The sequence below is a fragment of the Mustela nigripes genome, chromosome 12 (genome assembly GCF_022355385.1).
Source record: "Mustela nigripes isolate SB6536 chromosome 12, MUSNIG.SB6536, whole genome shotgun sequence".
Classification (NCBI taxonomy): domain Eukaryota; kingdom Metazoa; phylum Chordata; class Mammalia; order Carnivora; family Mustelidae; genus Mustela; species Mustela nigripes.
The window spans coordinates 145,848,591-145,864,730 of record NC_081568.1 but is presented as its reverse complement, the minus strand read 5'-3'; the positions used below and the strand labels follow the sequence as shown (position 1 = coordinate 145,864,730).

The window sequence follows — 16,140 nt, the reverse complement described above, 5'->3', positions numbered from 1 at the left end:
CCTTCTTGTGCTTGCACACTCACTCTGTCAAATAAATAAACAAAATCTCAAAAAAAATTGTGGGTTTTTAGTAGTTGGAATAGGGAGTTACTGGAGTGTTTTATGTAGGAGTGTTAGCCTATCTGGCTTATATTTTTATCTTTTTAGGATTTCATATATCTTGAGGGGCAACTGGATGGCTCAGTGGGTTAAGCCTCTGCCTTCCGCTCAGGTCATGATTTAGGGTCCTGGAATCGAGTCCCGCATCAGACTCTGCTTCGTGCGGACCCTGCTTCCCCCGTCTCTCTGCCTTTTTGTGATCTCTCTCTGTGTCAAATAAATAAAATCTTGCGGAAAAAGAAGATTTTATTTATTTTGAGAGAGAGGGAGAGAACATGAGCAGGGGAAAGGGGCAGAAGGGGAGGGAGAAGCAGACTCCTTGCCGAGCATGGAACCTGATGTGGGGCTCAATCCCAGGACTCTGGGATCAGGGCCTGAGCTAGAGGCAGGAGTTTAACCCACTAAACCACCCAGATGCCCCCATCAGGCTTATATTTTTAAAAGGATCACTCTGGTTGCTCTTTGCAGAATGGATCATGGAAAGACCAGAGTGGAAGCAGTTAGGGTGGCTAGGATTAGGTTTATGTCAGTGGAAATGTACGCAAGGAAGAGCAGATTCTCATAATCCTCTTTGACTTCCAAAACAAAAGAGTCCCCCATTTAGGGTCGCCACATAAAATACAGTGCTCTGTTAAGCTTGCATTTCAGTAGAATAAGGGTTTTTTGTTTTTTTACTACGTGTTCCCAAATATTGCATAGGAAATTCTAAAAACCTATTCGTTATCTGAATGCAAATAAAAGGGGGCATCCTGCCTTTTTGCGCGCTACATCGGGCAACTCTACCCCCACCGGAATGTGAACTCCTTGAGGGCAGAATCCGCGTCACACACCTGGTCCCACACCTACGTACGTGGTGGCGTGGTGCCTGCCGGGCACACAGCGGGAGCCCACACAGGCTCACCGAAATAATTAATGAAGGATTTAAGGAAAGAATAAAAGGAGGCATGGGAGCCCCTCGGTGCGAAGGTGCGGACGGGGAAGGACGGAGAGAATGGGCTGCGTGGGGGCCGCGACACAGGCAGGCAGCGGCGGAGAGGCGAGGAGCGACCGACGCGCTGAGGTCACCGGCGTCCGCTGCCCTGGTGACGTCATCACGCCCGCGCTCTTCGCTTCGCCCGGGCTCTCTGTGGCGCCGGCGCCTCCTCGGCTGTTGTGGTGACGGGGTGGGTTTCTGCTGACCCCGGCCCGGCTCAGGCCGCCTGCGGAGCGGTCCAGTCCCGGCAGTGGCCGTCCGTCCCTGTCATTGACCGAACGCCCGCAGGCCTGGCCGCTCCCCCGCGGGGAGAACTTCTCAGGGCCATGTCCAGGCCGAGCAGCGTCTCCCCGCGGCCGCCCGCTCCTGGGGGCGGCGGGGGCGGCCCAGCTCCGTGCGGCCCTGGGGGCGGGGGCCGGGCCAGGGGGCTGAAGGACATTCGTATAGACGAGGAGGTGAAGATCGCGGTCAATATCGCTCTGGAGCGCTTCCGATACGGGGACCAGAGAGGTGAGGTTCCCGACGGGGACCCCGCCGGCTGCCCCGCCTCCCCCACGCCGGGACCCGCGGTGTAGAGGGGCCGCCTCCGAGCGGGGAGGGAAGGCTTGGGCCGCCCCCGGGCCCGCGGCGCACTGGAGCCGGCCTCCACGGCGGGCCCGGGGCGCGCTTCGTAGTGCTGGGTGGGAGGCACGGTGTCCTGCATATCTGCACGGCTGAAGCACTCGCCTGGCATGAGTCGGAAGGTGGAGAGAGACGCGTTGCTCCCCTGCAGGACACGCGTTTCTTTCCCCCAGAGAGAGGCCTGCAGGCAGGCAGCTTGGGGGCGTCGAAGCCACATTGATCCTCCCCCTTCCCTTTTTAAAAGGAGATTAAGGTAGCCTTAGCTGAGGCACGTTTAAGCTACAGCAGGAGAGCAGAGGACATCAGACGAAAAAATGCATTGGCAATATGTATTTCAACCAATTTCTTTGGTTGAAATCCCGAAAGCATCACGCTTAAATACCGAAAAAGATTAAACCGGTTTTAGTGGATGAAACGTCTTTCACACCCCTTAACGATAGAAAGCTCCTTGCCTTGGGTCAACCGGTGCAGAACCCGCAGCCCACCCGCGGTGATCTGTACAACATAGTGTCCAACCAGTCCATGCTGGCCTAGGAAGGAGGCCCTTGACTTTGGAACCTTACAGTCCAGAACAGGCAATGACTTGGGTAGAGTCCGTTTGCCGTAAGCAAAGCCTCAGCAATAGGAAAGCAACACGTCCCCTCTGCGATAGTGAAATATTAATTCTAGACAGTTTTGAAAGCAAAAACAATGGAGTTTGACGTTGAGCATTTATAATGCTTGAGCATCGCTCATTGCAGAAGGAAACGAACCTTTTGTGAATTAAGCAAGTCAGGACTCAACTAAGTTAAATTAGGAAAATAGGTTCATAGTTAGTTATCTTACCAAATTGAACATTCCAGTACAAATAAGAGGAGTAATCTTTGGTGAACAGGAGAGACCTCTATCACATTTAGATTTAATTTTTACTAATATGGTAACTCTGGTAGACATTCAGCAGTTAGTTGAATTAATCACTACCTCACACATAAAATGACCTTTTCACAGAATGTGAAAATGACTTTTCACATAAAATCACATATGCTTACAGGGTTTTTTTTTTTTTTGTTTTTTTTTTAAAGAATGCTTATTGGGGGAGGGGAGGAGAGAGGGAGAGAGAGAATCTGAAGCCGACTCTATGCCCAGCATGGAGCCCCACTCAGAACTCAGTACACAACCCTGAGATCATGACTGGAGCAGAAATCAAGAGTCGTGTGCTCAACTGACTGAGCCACACAGGGGCCCATTTTTTTCATATTTTATATCTGTATGTTTATTGAAGCACCTTTATAGAAAATTGTGTATTCCCAAATGGTCCTTTGTGTGTGTGTGTGTATGTTTTTTTTTTTTTTTTTTCATGTAGAAATGGAATTTCCTTCCTCTTTGACCAGCACTGAAAGAGCCTTTATTCATCGATTGAGTCAATCTCTTGGTTTGGTCTCTAAAAGTAAAGGGTAAGCTGATAGCTTTTCTTATTTAAACATAATTATTTACCAAAAAAGAGAAATGTTCCTGACTCCATTTAAGTAGTCACTACTGTTTTAGATTCACATCCTTAATTATATTGTAGATAAACTGATTTATGTCTGTACCAAACTCAGCTCTTTGCGGTTTCCGTTAGGGGTTTAAAAAAAAAAAAAGTAAAATTTAAAGTGTAAGAAAAATAGTTTAAAAGTTTAAGTTGCTTGCTGGAGGAAAATGTTTTCTTTTTTCGTAGAAACTAGTCTCCTTTTTTTAAAAAAAAAATGGATGGACTAAAGATAATAAGTACAATTATTTACAGAACTATTTCTTTTTTTTTTTTTTTAAAGATTTTATTTATTTATTAGACAGAGATCACAAGTAGGCAGAGAGGCAGGCAGAGAGAGAGAGAGAGGAGGAAGCAGGCTCCCCACTGAGCAGAGAGTCCGATGCGGGGCTGGATCCCAGGACCCTGAGACCATGACCTGAGCTGAAAGCAGAGGCTTTAACAAACTGAGCCACCCAGGCGCCCCTACAGAACTCTTTCTTTTAATGTTACTATACTGTAATGGTAACTTTAGAATACATAATCATTGTTTTCTTTCCTATCAGCTTAAGAATCTGGTGATTAAAAATGACTAAATAGGGGTGCCCGGGTGGCTCAGTGGGTTAAAGCCTCTGCCTTAGGCTCGGGTCATGATCTCAGGCTCCTGGGATCAAGCCCCGTATGGGCTCTCTGCTGGGCGGGGAGCCTGCTTCCCACTTTCTCTCTGCCTGCATCTCTGCCTACTTGTGATCTCTGTCTGTCAAATAAATAAAATAAAAAAAAAAACTGACTAAATAAAATGGTCCTATATTTGAGGACCACTGACCACAGAGAGAAAAAGTCATTTGAACTATCCAATTCGAAGGGCTCAATTTTAAAATTACGTGGAACAATTTCATTTTGGGGATAAGAATGATGGGATTGCTATATATAGCAGGGTTTCTCAATATTGGCACTACTAACATTTCAAACTGGACAATTATTTTGGAGGGTTGCCTTGTGTATTGTAGTATATCTAACCTTATCCAGAGGAGCAACTCCACCCACCATTTTAACAACCCAGAATGCCTCTAGACAGTGCCAGAGTGTTTCTTGGGGGAGCAGAATGACCTCTGGTTAAGAACCAGGGATGGGGAAGAAAGATAAAATTTCAGTTTACCAGGGTTTAGGTTAAGAAGAGAGAAAACAAAAGATTATGAGGTCAGTATTTGTAACAAACAGCAGGACAAGTCCTAAGAGGAAAGTATCTGATGTAGGAATGTCTGGCTTTTGAATGCCCACAATGATACATTAGAGGAAGATGGGCTTTAGCTTAGGTGAACGTATATTTTGAACATCACTGAGGCCAGGACTGGAAAACAGTGGTAGATTTTGGGCATGCCCATATCATAGTCATCTGGATAAGTTAAATACTGCACTCGCAATGAAAAGAGTACGGAGCCATAATCCTTTAACCAAAAACACTTGGAACAAGTGGATTTTGAGATTCAGATTTTAGAGACATTTTAGGGTATATTTGAAATATGTTATGTAATACCCCTCATAAGGTACAGGCATTACATTTAATTACAATATTTCTTCTGGTAACCATGGATGTTCACAGTAAAATAAATAAATACTAGAAATAGATTCATGTCCATGTAGTCAGGCTTTCCTGACAAATGTAGTTGCTGCCTTTAACCTTAGAAATAAAACTGCCAGTTACTTTGCGAGCAAGAGGTGTGTTTCTTTGGAAGTAGGGGGTTGCAGGCTGGGACAAGTAAGCTACTACAAAACCATCTGCTAGTCCAACAAAGAAAAGAGAGGAGCATGATTTTGTGGAGGAGGAGGAAGTTGGTAGGGGTTGTTCTGAACAAAAGTTAGAAGCCAGAAGGGTGATGACAGTTTCTCACTGGCTGGGTTTCAGGGATGGTTGATTTCTTGTAGAAGAAGCAGCAGCAATATAAAGCTTTCCTGTTGAGGCCTATAGTGGAAGCTCCTTTTCTTTTCTTTCCTCCCTGCCCTCCCACCCCCGAGTGGGAGGGAAAGGGGTAGAGGCAAAGGGAGAGGGAGATAGAGAATCTTAAGCAGGCTCAACACCCAGCATGGAACTCAACACAGGGCTTGATCCCACAACCCTGAGATCATGGCCTGAGCTGAAATCAGGAGTCAGACTGATTGAATCTTAACCAGACTTAACCAACTGAGCTACCCAGGTGCCCCCAAGTTTCTTTCCTCTTGAGGCTCCTCAGCTGGGTCTGTAGTAGACAATTCTTCCTGTAACTGACATGAGTAGTTGGGCTTGTCCTACCAGTCTCTGTTTCTCACATCCCTTTTGCATTAGTGTGGTTCCACTTAGGGAGGTTTCCCTTTATTAATTTTTACAATGCAGACTTAAAGAAATCTTCTAGTTTTCATTGTTGTTTGGGTTAAGAGTTGCTGCTAAGAGGTTGTCTGAAAGCATTTGTTGTAAAGACACAGTTCTGTAGCTCCATCATTTCTGTGGTCGAATTCTGAACAGTTAACATGGAAATGACGTTTAGAGATTACCCTTAGAATAGCAGTCCCTTAGAATGGATGACATCTGCTTCTTCCAGTAGCACGATTGTTTAAGGGATGGTCCCAAATGGAGAAACCTGGGGCAGGTGAGAGTGCAAGATAGAAGTTATCAGGACAAAAAAAAGTGGATGAGGAAACACTGAAAGGAGAGAGGAAAAAAGATGCTGAGGGAAGCCAGCCAACCCTGCCTTCTCCTCTAGACCCTAGTCACTATTCCTCGTGCTCTACAAACCCTCTAGGGAATGTCCTAGCACTTTCCCTCCCATTTTTATCTTTGATTAAAGGTAGTACAATGTTTATCTAGTGGTCCTTGTGATTTTCAAATGCCTTTTCTTCTTTTCATGTATATGAAGAACTTTGAATGTGGTTCTTGTATCCTTTCTTTTCACTTACATGAGAATTTGTACCTGACTTACATTTTTTTGTTTTTTTTTTTAGATTTTTAAAATTTATTTGACAGGGAGATGGAGAGTGAGCACAAGTAGGCAGAGTGGCAGGCAGAGGGAGAGGGAGAAGCAGCAGGGAGCCCAATGTGGGACTCAATCCCAGGACCCTGGATCATGACCTGAGCCGAAGGCAGCCGCTTAACTGACTGAGCCACCCAGGTGCCCGTTTTTATGGGTTCTTTTGTTCACCATGGAGTAGAGGATTTTTTTCCCCACTTCCTTAGTTTTTCCCCCCCCCCCCCCCCACCTTTTGTACCTGGTATCATGGTTTCTTAATATGTATTTGAGAGAAAGCCTGGTGTGGAGGAAGAGGAAGGCAAGTTGGATTTGACTCCCTGTGTCTTACTGCCTCCTTCTCCTTCTTTTATCATGGCCCTTAACTTTCAGGGCCCGTTTTCTTAAATGTAAAGTATGAAGGAGTTAAGTCTCTTTGTTTTAGTTCAGATTCTGTAGTTTATTTTGAGCATCTTACAAGGTCTGAGAATAGATTCTAGGCTTACTGTGTGAAAGTTGACACTTATTTTTTCTCATCACTTTCTCCTTTTTGCTCTTCTTTCTTTCCAAAATTGAACCATGTGTGCTGGATTTTGTTTTTCCTTTCCTCCTGAAGAGTTGGACAGATTTTGCAATTGATTACTTGTTGTGGATTACTTTTTTTTTTTTTAACATTTTATTTATTTATTTGACAGAGATCACAAGTAGGCAGAGAGGCAGGCAAAGAGGGGGGTGGGGGAAGCAGGCTCCCCGCTGAGCAGAGAACCCGATGTGGGGCTCTATCCCAGGACCCTGGGATCATGACCTGAGCCGAAGGCAGAGCCTTTAACCCACTGAGCCACCCTGGCGCCCCTGTGGATTACTTTTTATAATTGCTCATCTTTGGGTGAAAATTCTCTTGTTGGAGTAATGTCCTCATATTGTGCTCTTTAGTGTAGCCTAAAGTTTTGTTTGAAATTGTTGGCAAGCTTCTCCATACTAAAATTTCACCTCCTTATAATTTGTTTCCGTTTTTCCCCAACTGAAATCTGAGTTTTCATTTTAAGAGCACACTTTTCTGAGTCTCTGACTTGCTCATGAACAGAACAGAATTTCTTTTCCTGTTCTTTCTAGTCTTAGTTACACAAAATGAAATTTACCAAATGAATTCTGTTAAAGACTTGTGGAAAGAGAAACTATGAAGTACGTGGAAATAGGTTTTCCAGGTACAGGTTTCTTACCCTGTGATTGCTGACATTCCTGCTTCCTAGGTATCCATGTGTTCTAGTCACTCTGACTGCAAGTCTCTACCCTGTAAGAAAGCCCCCCTTTTCAGATTCAGGTTCCTACCTCTATTGCCTCTTGTCTGGGAAGATTATGTACTGCACTTTTCTTTTTCTGCCCCTACTTCAAATAGTAAAAATTGGTTAAAAGTTACTTAAGTGTCTTACTTACTTTTTGGGCATCCATTGAAAAGAAACAGCCTACAATGCCCAATAGTAATAATAGTGACAATTCATGTTCATTAAGTACTCTTATGCAGCAGACCTTGTGCTAGAGGCTTTAAGTAGATTAGTTAATGCTGACAGTAATCTTAATCAGTAGATTCTATTAATAACATCTGGTATCTGTCTAATAGGTGAGGCAGTTCGGGGTTGGAGACATTAAGTAATTTTCCCAAGAGCACATAGCTAGCAAGGGGCAGAGCCAGGATTTGAACATAGTTAATGTTTCATTACTTTTTGATTGTTTATAGGGGCACAGTAATGTCCTAGGAGCTGTGAGAAGTTAAAATGGAAATATTAGATAGATCTCGCCTTTAAGTTGTTCATAGTCCAAAGTCACAGAATGAACCAGTGTGCCACCATCATAGTGTCCATGACATGAGAGCAACTTTAGTGACAGAGTTAACTGATTGGTTTATTAATTTCCACATAATCACAGAAGAAAGTACAAATTAGTGTGATATAAACTTCAATAAATTTACAATTCTATTCTATAGTATTGGGAAGAAAATGGTTTGGAGTTAGGTCTTTGCATCTTTCTGCCTAAAGGAAGTATAAATTAAGGAAATAGGAAATTATGCATCTGTAAGGCATCGTATGAATGTGGATTATTTTTTGAGACATTTAGCTCCTTGGTGGCTGTGAGCTTCTTACATTGTCATCTCAGATTTTGGCTCTTTAGCTTATTTTTTTTTTTAAGAAAAGGATTATTAGAGAGAGAGAGGGTGCGGGTGCATGGACGAGGGGCAGAGGGAGAGGTAGAGTGTGCGTGTGCACGTGCATGAGCAGGGGGTAAGGGGAGGGGCAGAGGGAGAGAGAGAATCTCAAGCAGACTCCATGCCCAGCACGGAGCCCCATGACCCTGAGATTATGACCTGAACCGGAACCAAGAGTTGGGCACTTAACCTATTGTGCCACCCAGGTGCCCCCTAGCTGATTTTTTTTTTTAAACTCTTTATTTTTTATAAACATATATTTTTATCCCCAGGGGTACAGGTCTGTGAATCGCCAGGTTTACACACTTCACAGCACTCACCATAGGACATACCCTCCCCAGTGTCCATAACCCCAGCCCCCTTCTCCCAAACCCCCTCCCCCCAGAAACCCTCAGTTTGTTTTGTGAGATGAAGAGTCACTTATGGTTTGTCTCCCTCCCATCTTGTTTCATTGATTCTTCTCCTACCCACTTAAGCCCCCATGTTGCATCACCACTTCCTCATATCAGGGAGATCATATGATAATTGTCTTTCTCCGCTTGACTTATTTCACTAAGCATGATACGCTCTAGTTCCATCCATGTTGTTGCAAATGGCAAGATTTCATTTCTTTTGATGGCTGCATAGTATTCCATTGTGTATATATACCACATCTTCTTTATCCATTCATCTGTTGATGGACATCTAGGTTCTTTCCATAGTTTGGCTATTGTGGACATTCCCCTAGCTGATTTTTTCAACTGTTTACAGATTAGGAGAGTGGAGAATACTAAGGCATATGGTTCTATTTGAGGTAAATGTTCAGTAACGTGCTGTATCAATTGACAAATTAATATTAAAATTGCATCAAATTTGATGAGTTAATAGTTTTTCTTAAAAAGGAAGAAGTCCTGAGCCTGGGTGGCTCAGTGGGTTAAGCCTCTGCCTTCGGCTCAGGTCATGATCTCAGGGTCCTGGGATCGAGCCCCATATTGGGCTCTCTGCTCAGCAGGGAGCCTGCCTTGCCTTCTCTCTCTGCCTACCTCTCTGCCTACTTGTGATCTCTCTCTTCCTGTCAAATAAATAAATAAAATCTTTAAAAAAAATAAAAAAAAATAAAAAGGAAGAAGTCATGGAAATGCCAAACTTTCTGATAGCATGTATTGATTACTTTTACACTTTGAAAGTTAGATGCTATGTTCTTGCCTGTAATATTAGCACATTTATGTTTAAAAATCACACGTGGAGCTTGAATTTTATTTTGAAAAAATTGTGACATTAATTTATTCAGCATTGTGCAGCTAGTTTCTAGTTAATTTTGCTTTGAAAAGGAGTCTCCTAACGGTTTTCTTCAGAGTAGTGCCACTTCGGAATGAAAGCATAATGAGATCTCAGTGTGTTAGTTTACAAAGTAGGACAAATCTTTGGTGTGTTGAATGTTTTCATCCTCACAACAAGACAAATATTTTATTGAACAATTCACTAATCTTTTTATCATTTACCACTGTCAGTGGTGCTGAATGTGGCAGGAATGAGAGCACTAGGAGCCACAAGTAGAATCTTCCTGAAATATAAAAACTATCAAGTTGATTATATCTTTCTACCCTACCATCTGTGTTCAAAATGAATTCAGTAAATTTTAAATGGTAATGGCCAAGTACTCACACATGCTTACTTTGAAGTTATTTTTGTACTTAAATGCTGTATTATTAGCAGGCAGCTTATGTTAGGAAAGTTTGAATCTGACCCATTTTAGTTGTGAGCTTGTGAGGAGAGTATATTCTACTCAACTTTGTAATCCCAGCTTCTAGCATAGTGCTTGTCATACAGTAGGTGCTCAATATATGATGAATGATTGAATGAATGAATGAAATAAAATTAGTTAAAGGTAAAATACGGCAGAACTTTCCAGAGACAGTTTTCAAGAAAATTAAAGCCTCTTGGAACTGATAGATACAGTAGAGATTTTTAAATTAACTTGTGTATGGTGTGAGAGGAATAAAATTTTTAATCACATAGCTAGTTAGTTGAACACAAGACTCCTGGCTCTTGGCTGTAGTGCTCATTCATTCCAGGACACTTCTTGCCTTCTGTAGTTGAAAGTTTTATGAAATAAATGGCACAGGAGGGGAGTGAATAATTGTGCCTATAATGATTGTGCTGAGTTTTCAGAAAGGTCCGTGGGAGAAGAACCTACTGCAGAAATCATCTCTAGAATCCAGTCATTCTTAATTTACCATAGAAATAACCAAAATTCTTAGATCAGATTAAATTTAGTTATTTCACTTTTATGTCATAATTTAAAGATCACTAAGAGCTTGTTAAGGAATAGATTAGATAGTTCTGAACACTTAATAATTCATTAAAGCATTCCATAAAGTTTCTAGAAATTAAAAATCTTGGTAACTCAAAAGTCTCACTTAAGGCTTAGACAGCTCAAACTGTATAGGTTAATCTCCAGTTTGATATTGATTTTGCTGTGAAAATATTGTTAAAGTTTTTTAAATCTTATGAAAATTAGGAAAAGTATACATGTACTTTTCATTGTATTTGTGGTTTTGTTGCTCACTTCTGTAATGTGCTGGTGACAGTAACAAGTGGTAGAATGTTTTATGAAATATTTTGGGTAACTTTAAAAAAAAAGTTATTTTTTTCCAGACTATGTAATAATAGCTTTCCTTCATTTAATACTTACTTTGTAACAGATTTTGCCGTTTATATTTATATTTAGTCATGAGTAATCCTTTGGGGCAGGTATTACTATTATCTTAGGGTCAGAGCTATTAAATAATTTGTTTATAGTCCCACAGCTGATAAGTGGTGGAACTAGGATTCATATCCATGTTGGTATACTTTTAGATCCTGAGTGCTTTACAAGTACTATATTGTATTAGATTATGGACATGCATTTTTAAATCAGTAAAAACACATTTGAAGACTTCCTGTGTGTTTAACATTGTACCTGAAACTCTTGGAGCTACAGAAGTCATAAAAGACGTCTTCAGTCCTGGACCAATTGAAGCAACAAATACACTTACATCAAATAATTTGATAACAGTTATAAAGATGTATCAGGTAATGACTTTGTAATTGAAGGCGAGAGCCCAAGGCTTTGAAAAATTTCTTTTTCCCAAGATGCATGTGAAAATACTTATCAGTAATGTTGATTTATGCTTTTTTGGTCCAGCCACTAAGCTTGGTTCTCAACAGGTTTTCATGGGATGCGACATTACCAGCATACTGTGGAAACATTCAGCGGGCGTGAACTGTACCTTTTTTATTAGTGTTTTTAGATTCTGTTGTTGAGTTTGGTTTTCTCCTCTGTATGCTTCCAACTGGTGATGTTTCATCCACCATGAAGTCTGCTAAGTCAGACTTTAACATTTGTGGGTAAGTAAGCCACTTGGGGGGTTTAAAATCTGGATTTGCTGCAGTTTGAGATTTTAACTGAACATGGTCTTGTGGCCACTTCAGCACCAAACCCTCTTCTTATAGACTTTTCAGCATCTTCTCCCAAAGCATTTTGATTTTTTTCAATGTTTTACTTGAGACATGTTTTCTAAGCAGGCATACATCATTTGTGAACAAATTGACTCTATGTAGTAAATAAATGATTTTTATTAATATTCAGAAAGGGAGCAAATAGATACCTAACTGTGAAGAAGAAAGATGGATCAGAAACAGCTCATGCAATGATGACCTGTAATTTGACTCATAATACAAAACATGCTGTTAGGAGCCTAATTCAGAGATTTCCTGTCACCAATAAAGAGCGTACTGAACTTCTACCTAAAACAGAAAGAGGAAATGTGTTTGCAGTTGAAGCTGGTATGTATTTTCTGGGGAGCTTCCTTGTCTGTCCTATTATTTGATGACTGTTCTTTTACCATTTTAAATTTATTATTTTTTTTTAAAACTAAGATGCAATAAGATTTCTCAGTTTGAATCGTCTGTTAGAAATGAGAAAGAACTGTGGAAGTTTTTGGAATGACATGCAGTGTTAAGGTGTGTGATGAAGTTAGACAAGTCTTTAAGCGTCACAGTGACAGCTGTCTATTGAGCACCCGTTGTGTGCTAGACAATGTGATAAACTCTTTATATAGGGCCTCATAGAACCTTCCAAGGCCAGAATTTCCTCTATTTCGGGGGTGATTAAATGGGTTCAGAGCAGTTAAGTAATTTACTCAAGGCTACTCAACTAGCCACTACACTGCAGAGCTGGGATTTGACTCCACAGTTTGGACTTTCCTATGTTACACTGCTGAGACATGCTAATCAGTGAGCTTTTGAATTGGGGCTTTAGCTTCTGGTAAGAGGACAGAGTCTTCAGTACACTAACTTGCCAGAAGATAGATAAATAATATTTTTAGGTTATAAAATGAAGTTTTAATTTTATTATTTGGAAAAATAACTTCTTAGAAAATTATTATTTACCTAAAGTGACAGATATGCAATATTTTCATTGTCTGTTGGAGTAGGTTTGCACAGTGTAGAAAATACATAGTCCTAGATAGCAAGGAATTTAAGTTCTAAATACATGGCCACAAAAATGTTTTGAGTTAAAGAAAATGTTTTGAGTAATGTGAAGAATATAAAACACATCATGCCTCTTTTTTATTCCTGTCTGCTCATTAGTTAAATATAGATGCTGACTCAAATTCTTAATAAGGAAATTTGTTAAGATTAGGACCTTATATTTATATGTATTCTATATGATCACATAGTCTTACATATTTAACTTTACACATACAGACTATTACTCTTTTCACGATGTGTTTTCATATTGTGCATAAAAGACTTGTTATGCACGTTGTTTCCCATTTTAGTTTTTTGTGTCGTTATTGATAGAAGCAAGCAAGAAAACTCTTTTAGGATATCAGAATCCCATTATATTTTTAGTTACAGAGTGATTGATTTTTGTTCCTTTGTAAACATTATGCACCAGAAATACTTTTAGAAATTGGCTTTTTGATTGATAACCGAAATTTGTAACTTGTTTTTAAAGAGTATTAAGCGTAGAAGTACAGCGGTGGTGCATTGCTCGCTAACTTTATGTAGACTGAGTAGAGAAGAAACATTCGAATGGAATTACATTGGAAATTACATATCTTTGTTTTGTATACTTTTTAAACATTGCTGACCATAATTTTTTTTGTTCTTTTATTCATTTTCAAAGAAAACCGGGAAATGAGCAAAACAAGTGGGCGACTCAACAATGGCATACCTCAGATTCCAGTGAAAAGAGGGGAATCGGAATTTGATTCTTTCAGGCAGTCTCTGCCTGTGTTTGAGAAACAAGAAGAAATTGTTAAAATAATTAAAGAAAATAAAGTAGTTTTGATTGTAGGAGAAACTGGCTCTGGAAAGACTACGCAGGTTTGTTTTTTCTTTGTTTTTTACGGAAAACAATATTTTATTCCACAGGATAGTTTTTTTTTTTTTTTTAAAGATTTTATTTATTTATTTGACAGAGAGAGAAATCACAAGTAGGTGGAGAGTCAGGCAGAGAGAGAGAGAGAAGCAGGCTCCCGCTGAGCAAAGAGCCCAATACAGGGCTCGATCCCAGGACACTGAGACCATGACCTGAGCCGAAGGCAGCGGCTTAATCCACTGAGCCACCCAGGCGCCCCTCCACAGGATAGTTTTATATCAAATTTGTACTGAATGTATTTTAACCAAAAAAGCCCCTTTTGGTTACTTAGTAGTTATTTTAGAAATACTGCTGGGAGTGTACTTTGTGAGTTTATAGAAAGGAAATGTTTTAAAATAATACTTTTAAGCTAGCACATTGGGGCTTCGTTTAAATAGATGGGGCGGCTGGGTGGGTCAGTGGGTTAAGCCGCTGCCTTAGGCTCAGGTCATGATCTCAGCGTCCTGGGATCGAGTGCTGCATAGGGCTCCCTGCCGAGCAGAGAGCCTGCTTCCTCCTCTCTCTCTCTCTGCCTGCCTCTCTGCCTAATTGTGATCTCTGTCTGTCAAATAAATAAAATCTTAAAAAAAACAAATAGACGTGGGGCATATGATTGGGCATAAAGGGATATGGACGAGGCTAGTCTTGTAACCTCCGTGAGCCAGAGCCCACATTTGTAAAATGGAGCTAATAATTGCTCCCATTTACGGTGAAGTTTAGAGATGTCTGTAATGAGCCTACCAGTGTTTTGTATGTAGCAGCTAAATTAAGAGCAGTATTAACAATGGTTTGTTAATATAAAGTTGACTGTAGACATTGAGGCCTGCGCAGGTCCCAGCCTATTTGTGGTTTGGGGTTGCTATCCGTCTCATAAAACAAAGTAGAGGGTTTGTCTTCTGGAAAGACAAAGTCGTCTTCTCCTCTGAGAAAGCCTCCTACATCGTTGGCTTCGGCATCTCCCTTGAATAGGGAGGCAGGGATTGAGGCCTCAGGAGTCTGGGTTTTTGGCTGAGGAAGAGAGAGAATGACAGTGCTTATAACCAGAAAGTCCAGAGTCGTGTGTAATTACCTCTAGGACTCATCCGTGTTAACCCAGCCTGGGCTTCGTGACAGGTGTAGAAGGAGATTCCTTAATATTAATGATACAGTTAAAAAAAATAAAGTTGGCTCTAGAATGGAATTACTATGACGGTTTGACTTGGATGTTTAGTATCAAAGTGCTTCAGTACGCAATTTCCCTCATTGGGTGATGGATTGGAAGTAAGTATGGTATAGTGATTTGACCTTGTTTATGTTCTTTACATGTTCACATATTAAAATAGTAAAATTACTTTAATTTTGATAGATTCAGATAGAATAGTCAATATAATTTTACATTTTTTCTATTCTTTTATGGACACATAAATTTGCTTTTGACAATCGCTTAACATTTCCTATGGTCATATTGGTTGGCGTAATAAGCCTAGTCCATAGGTAAGGCAAGGGGGTAGAGGCAAAGTTGACTATAAAGTTTACCACTTACTCACTTGAAGGACTTAGCCATTTTTACAGAGGTATAACTATGCCTAAAACATGAGCCTCTAAAACTGGATAATGAAAAACATAATGAAATTTTTACCTGAGCACAATATATAAGATTTTTTTTTTAGCGTAAGTCCTTTTATGATTAATTGGAATTCCATGGAGTCATTCCAGAGAATTGGTTCAGTTGTTGATTTAGTGTTAGAGTAAGTTTTGCCAGTGGGTTTTAATTGTACTCATTCTAATTATATTCAGCAGGGATTACGAGAGCTCACTTTGGCAGCACATATACTGAAGGGAGATTATGAAAGTTATGACAAATTTATGTTTTCATTTAAATTATTTGAATATCCTTGCTAAATGATCTTTGTATATGGGCATTAGGTATGCTTATTTTCACAATTATGTATATAATTATATTAGGTATGACGATACTTGAGAATTTAATTAGAAATGGATTATTTGATTATGGCTTTTCAAGAAGAAACTATTAATTTATTGGGTTTACACCTAAGAAATGATCACATCTTATTTGAGGAGTTCAAATAAACTTACTGATGTGTCTGTTTTTTGGGATATAAATGTAACAGAATTTAAAGTTCATATCATTAGCCAGTTTCATCTTGCCTTTACTAGCATTAGGAAGTTAATTGCCTTTTGCATTTTCATGTTCACTGTTCATGTTCATTATGTAAAATTCGAACATTATGGAAAATAGTACATAGAAAGTGAAAGATTTCTAGTTCTCTTGCTACTCTCCATGCATTTTTTGTAAGAAACTTGGAGTATGTATTTGTTTTTTTTAAAAAAAAAAATTTTTTTTAATAAAGATTTTATTTATTTATTTGACAGAGAGAGATCACAAGTAGGCAG

At 40.2% G+C, this 16,140-nt stretch overlaps 1 protein-coding gene across 2 annotated transcripts in view; it reads left to right on the top strand.

The window, feature by feature from the left end:
* The first annotated feature begins 1,197 nt into the window (after positions 1-1,197).
* YTHDC2 (YTH N6-methyladenosine RNA binding protein C2) overlaps positions 1,198-16,140 on the top strand; it is a 75,379-nt gene continuing 60,436 nt past the window's right edge. For both annotated transcript variants that reach the window (XR_009407143.1, XM_059416116.1), the window contains exons 1-4: positions 1,198-1,582; positions 3,036-3,126; positions 11,968-12,164; positions 13,513-13,712. Coding sequence is in view for 1 of the 2 variants with exons in the window: in XM_059416116.1 (XP_059272099.1) it covers positions 1,399-1,582; positions 3,036-3,126; positions 11,968-12,164; positions 13,513-13,712 (672 nt within the window). In the remaining variant the exon portion in view is untranslated. The remainder of the gene's footprint in view (positions 1,583-3,035; positions 3,127-11,967; positions 12,165-13,512; positions 13,713-16,140) is intronic.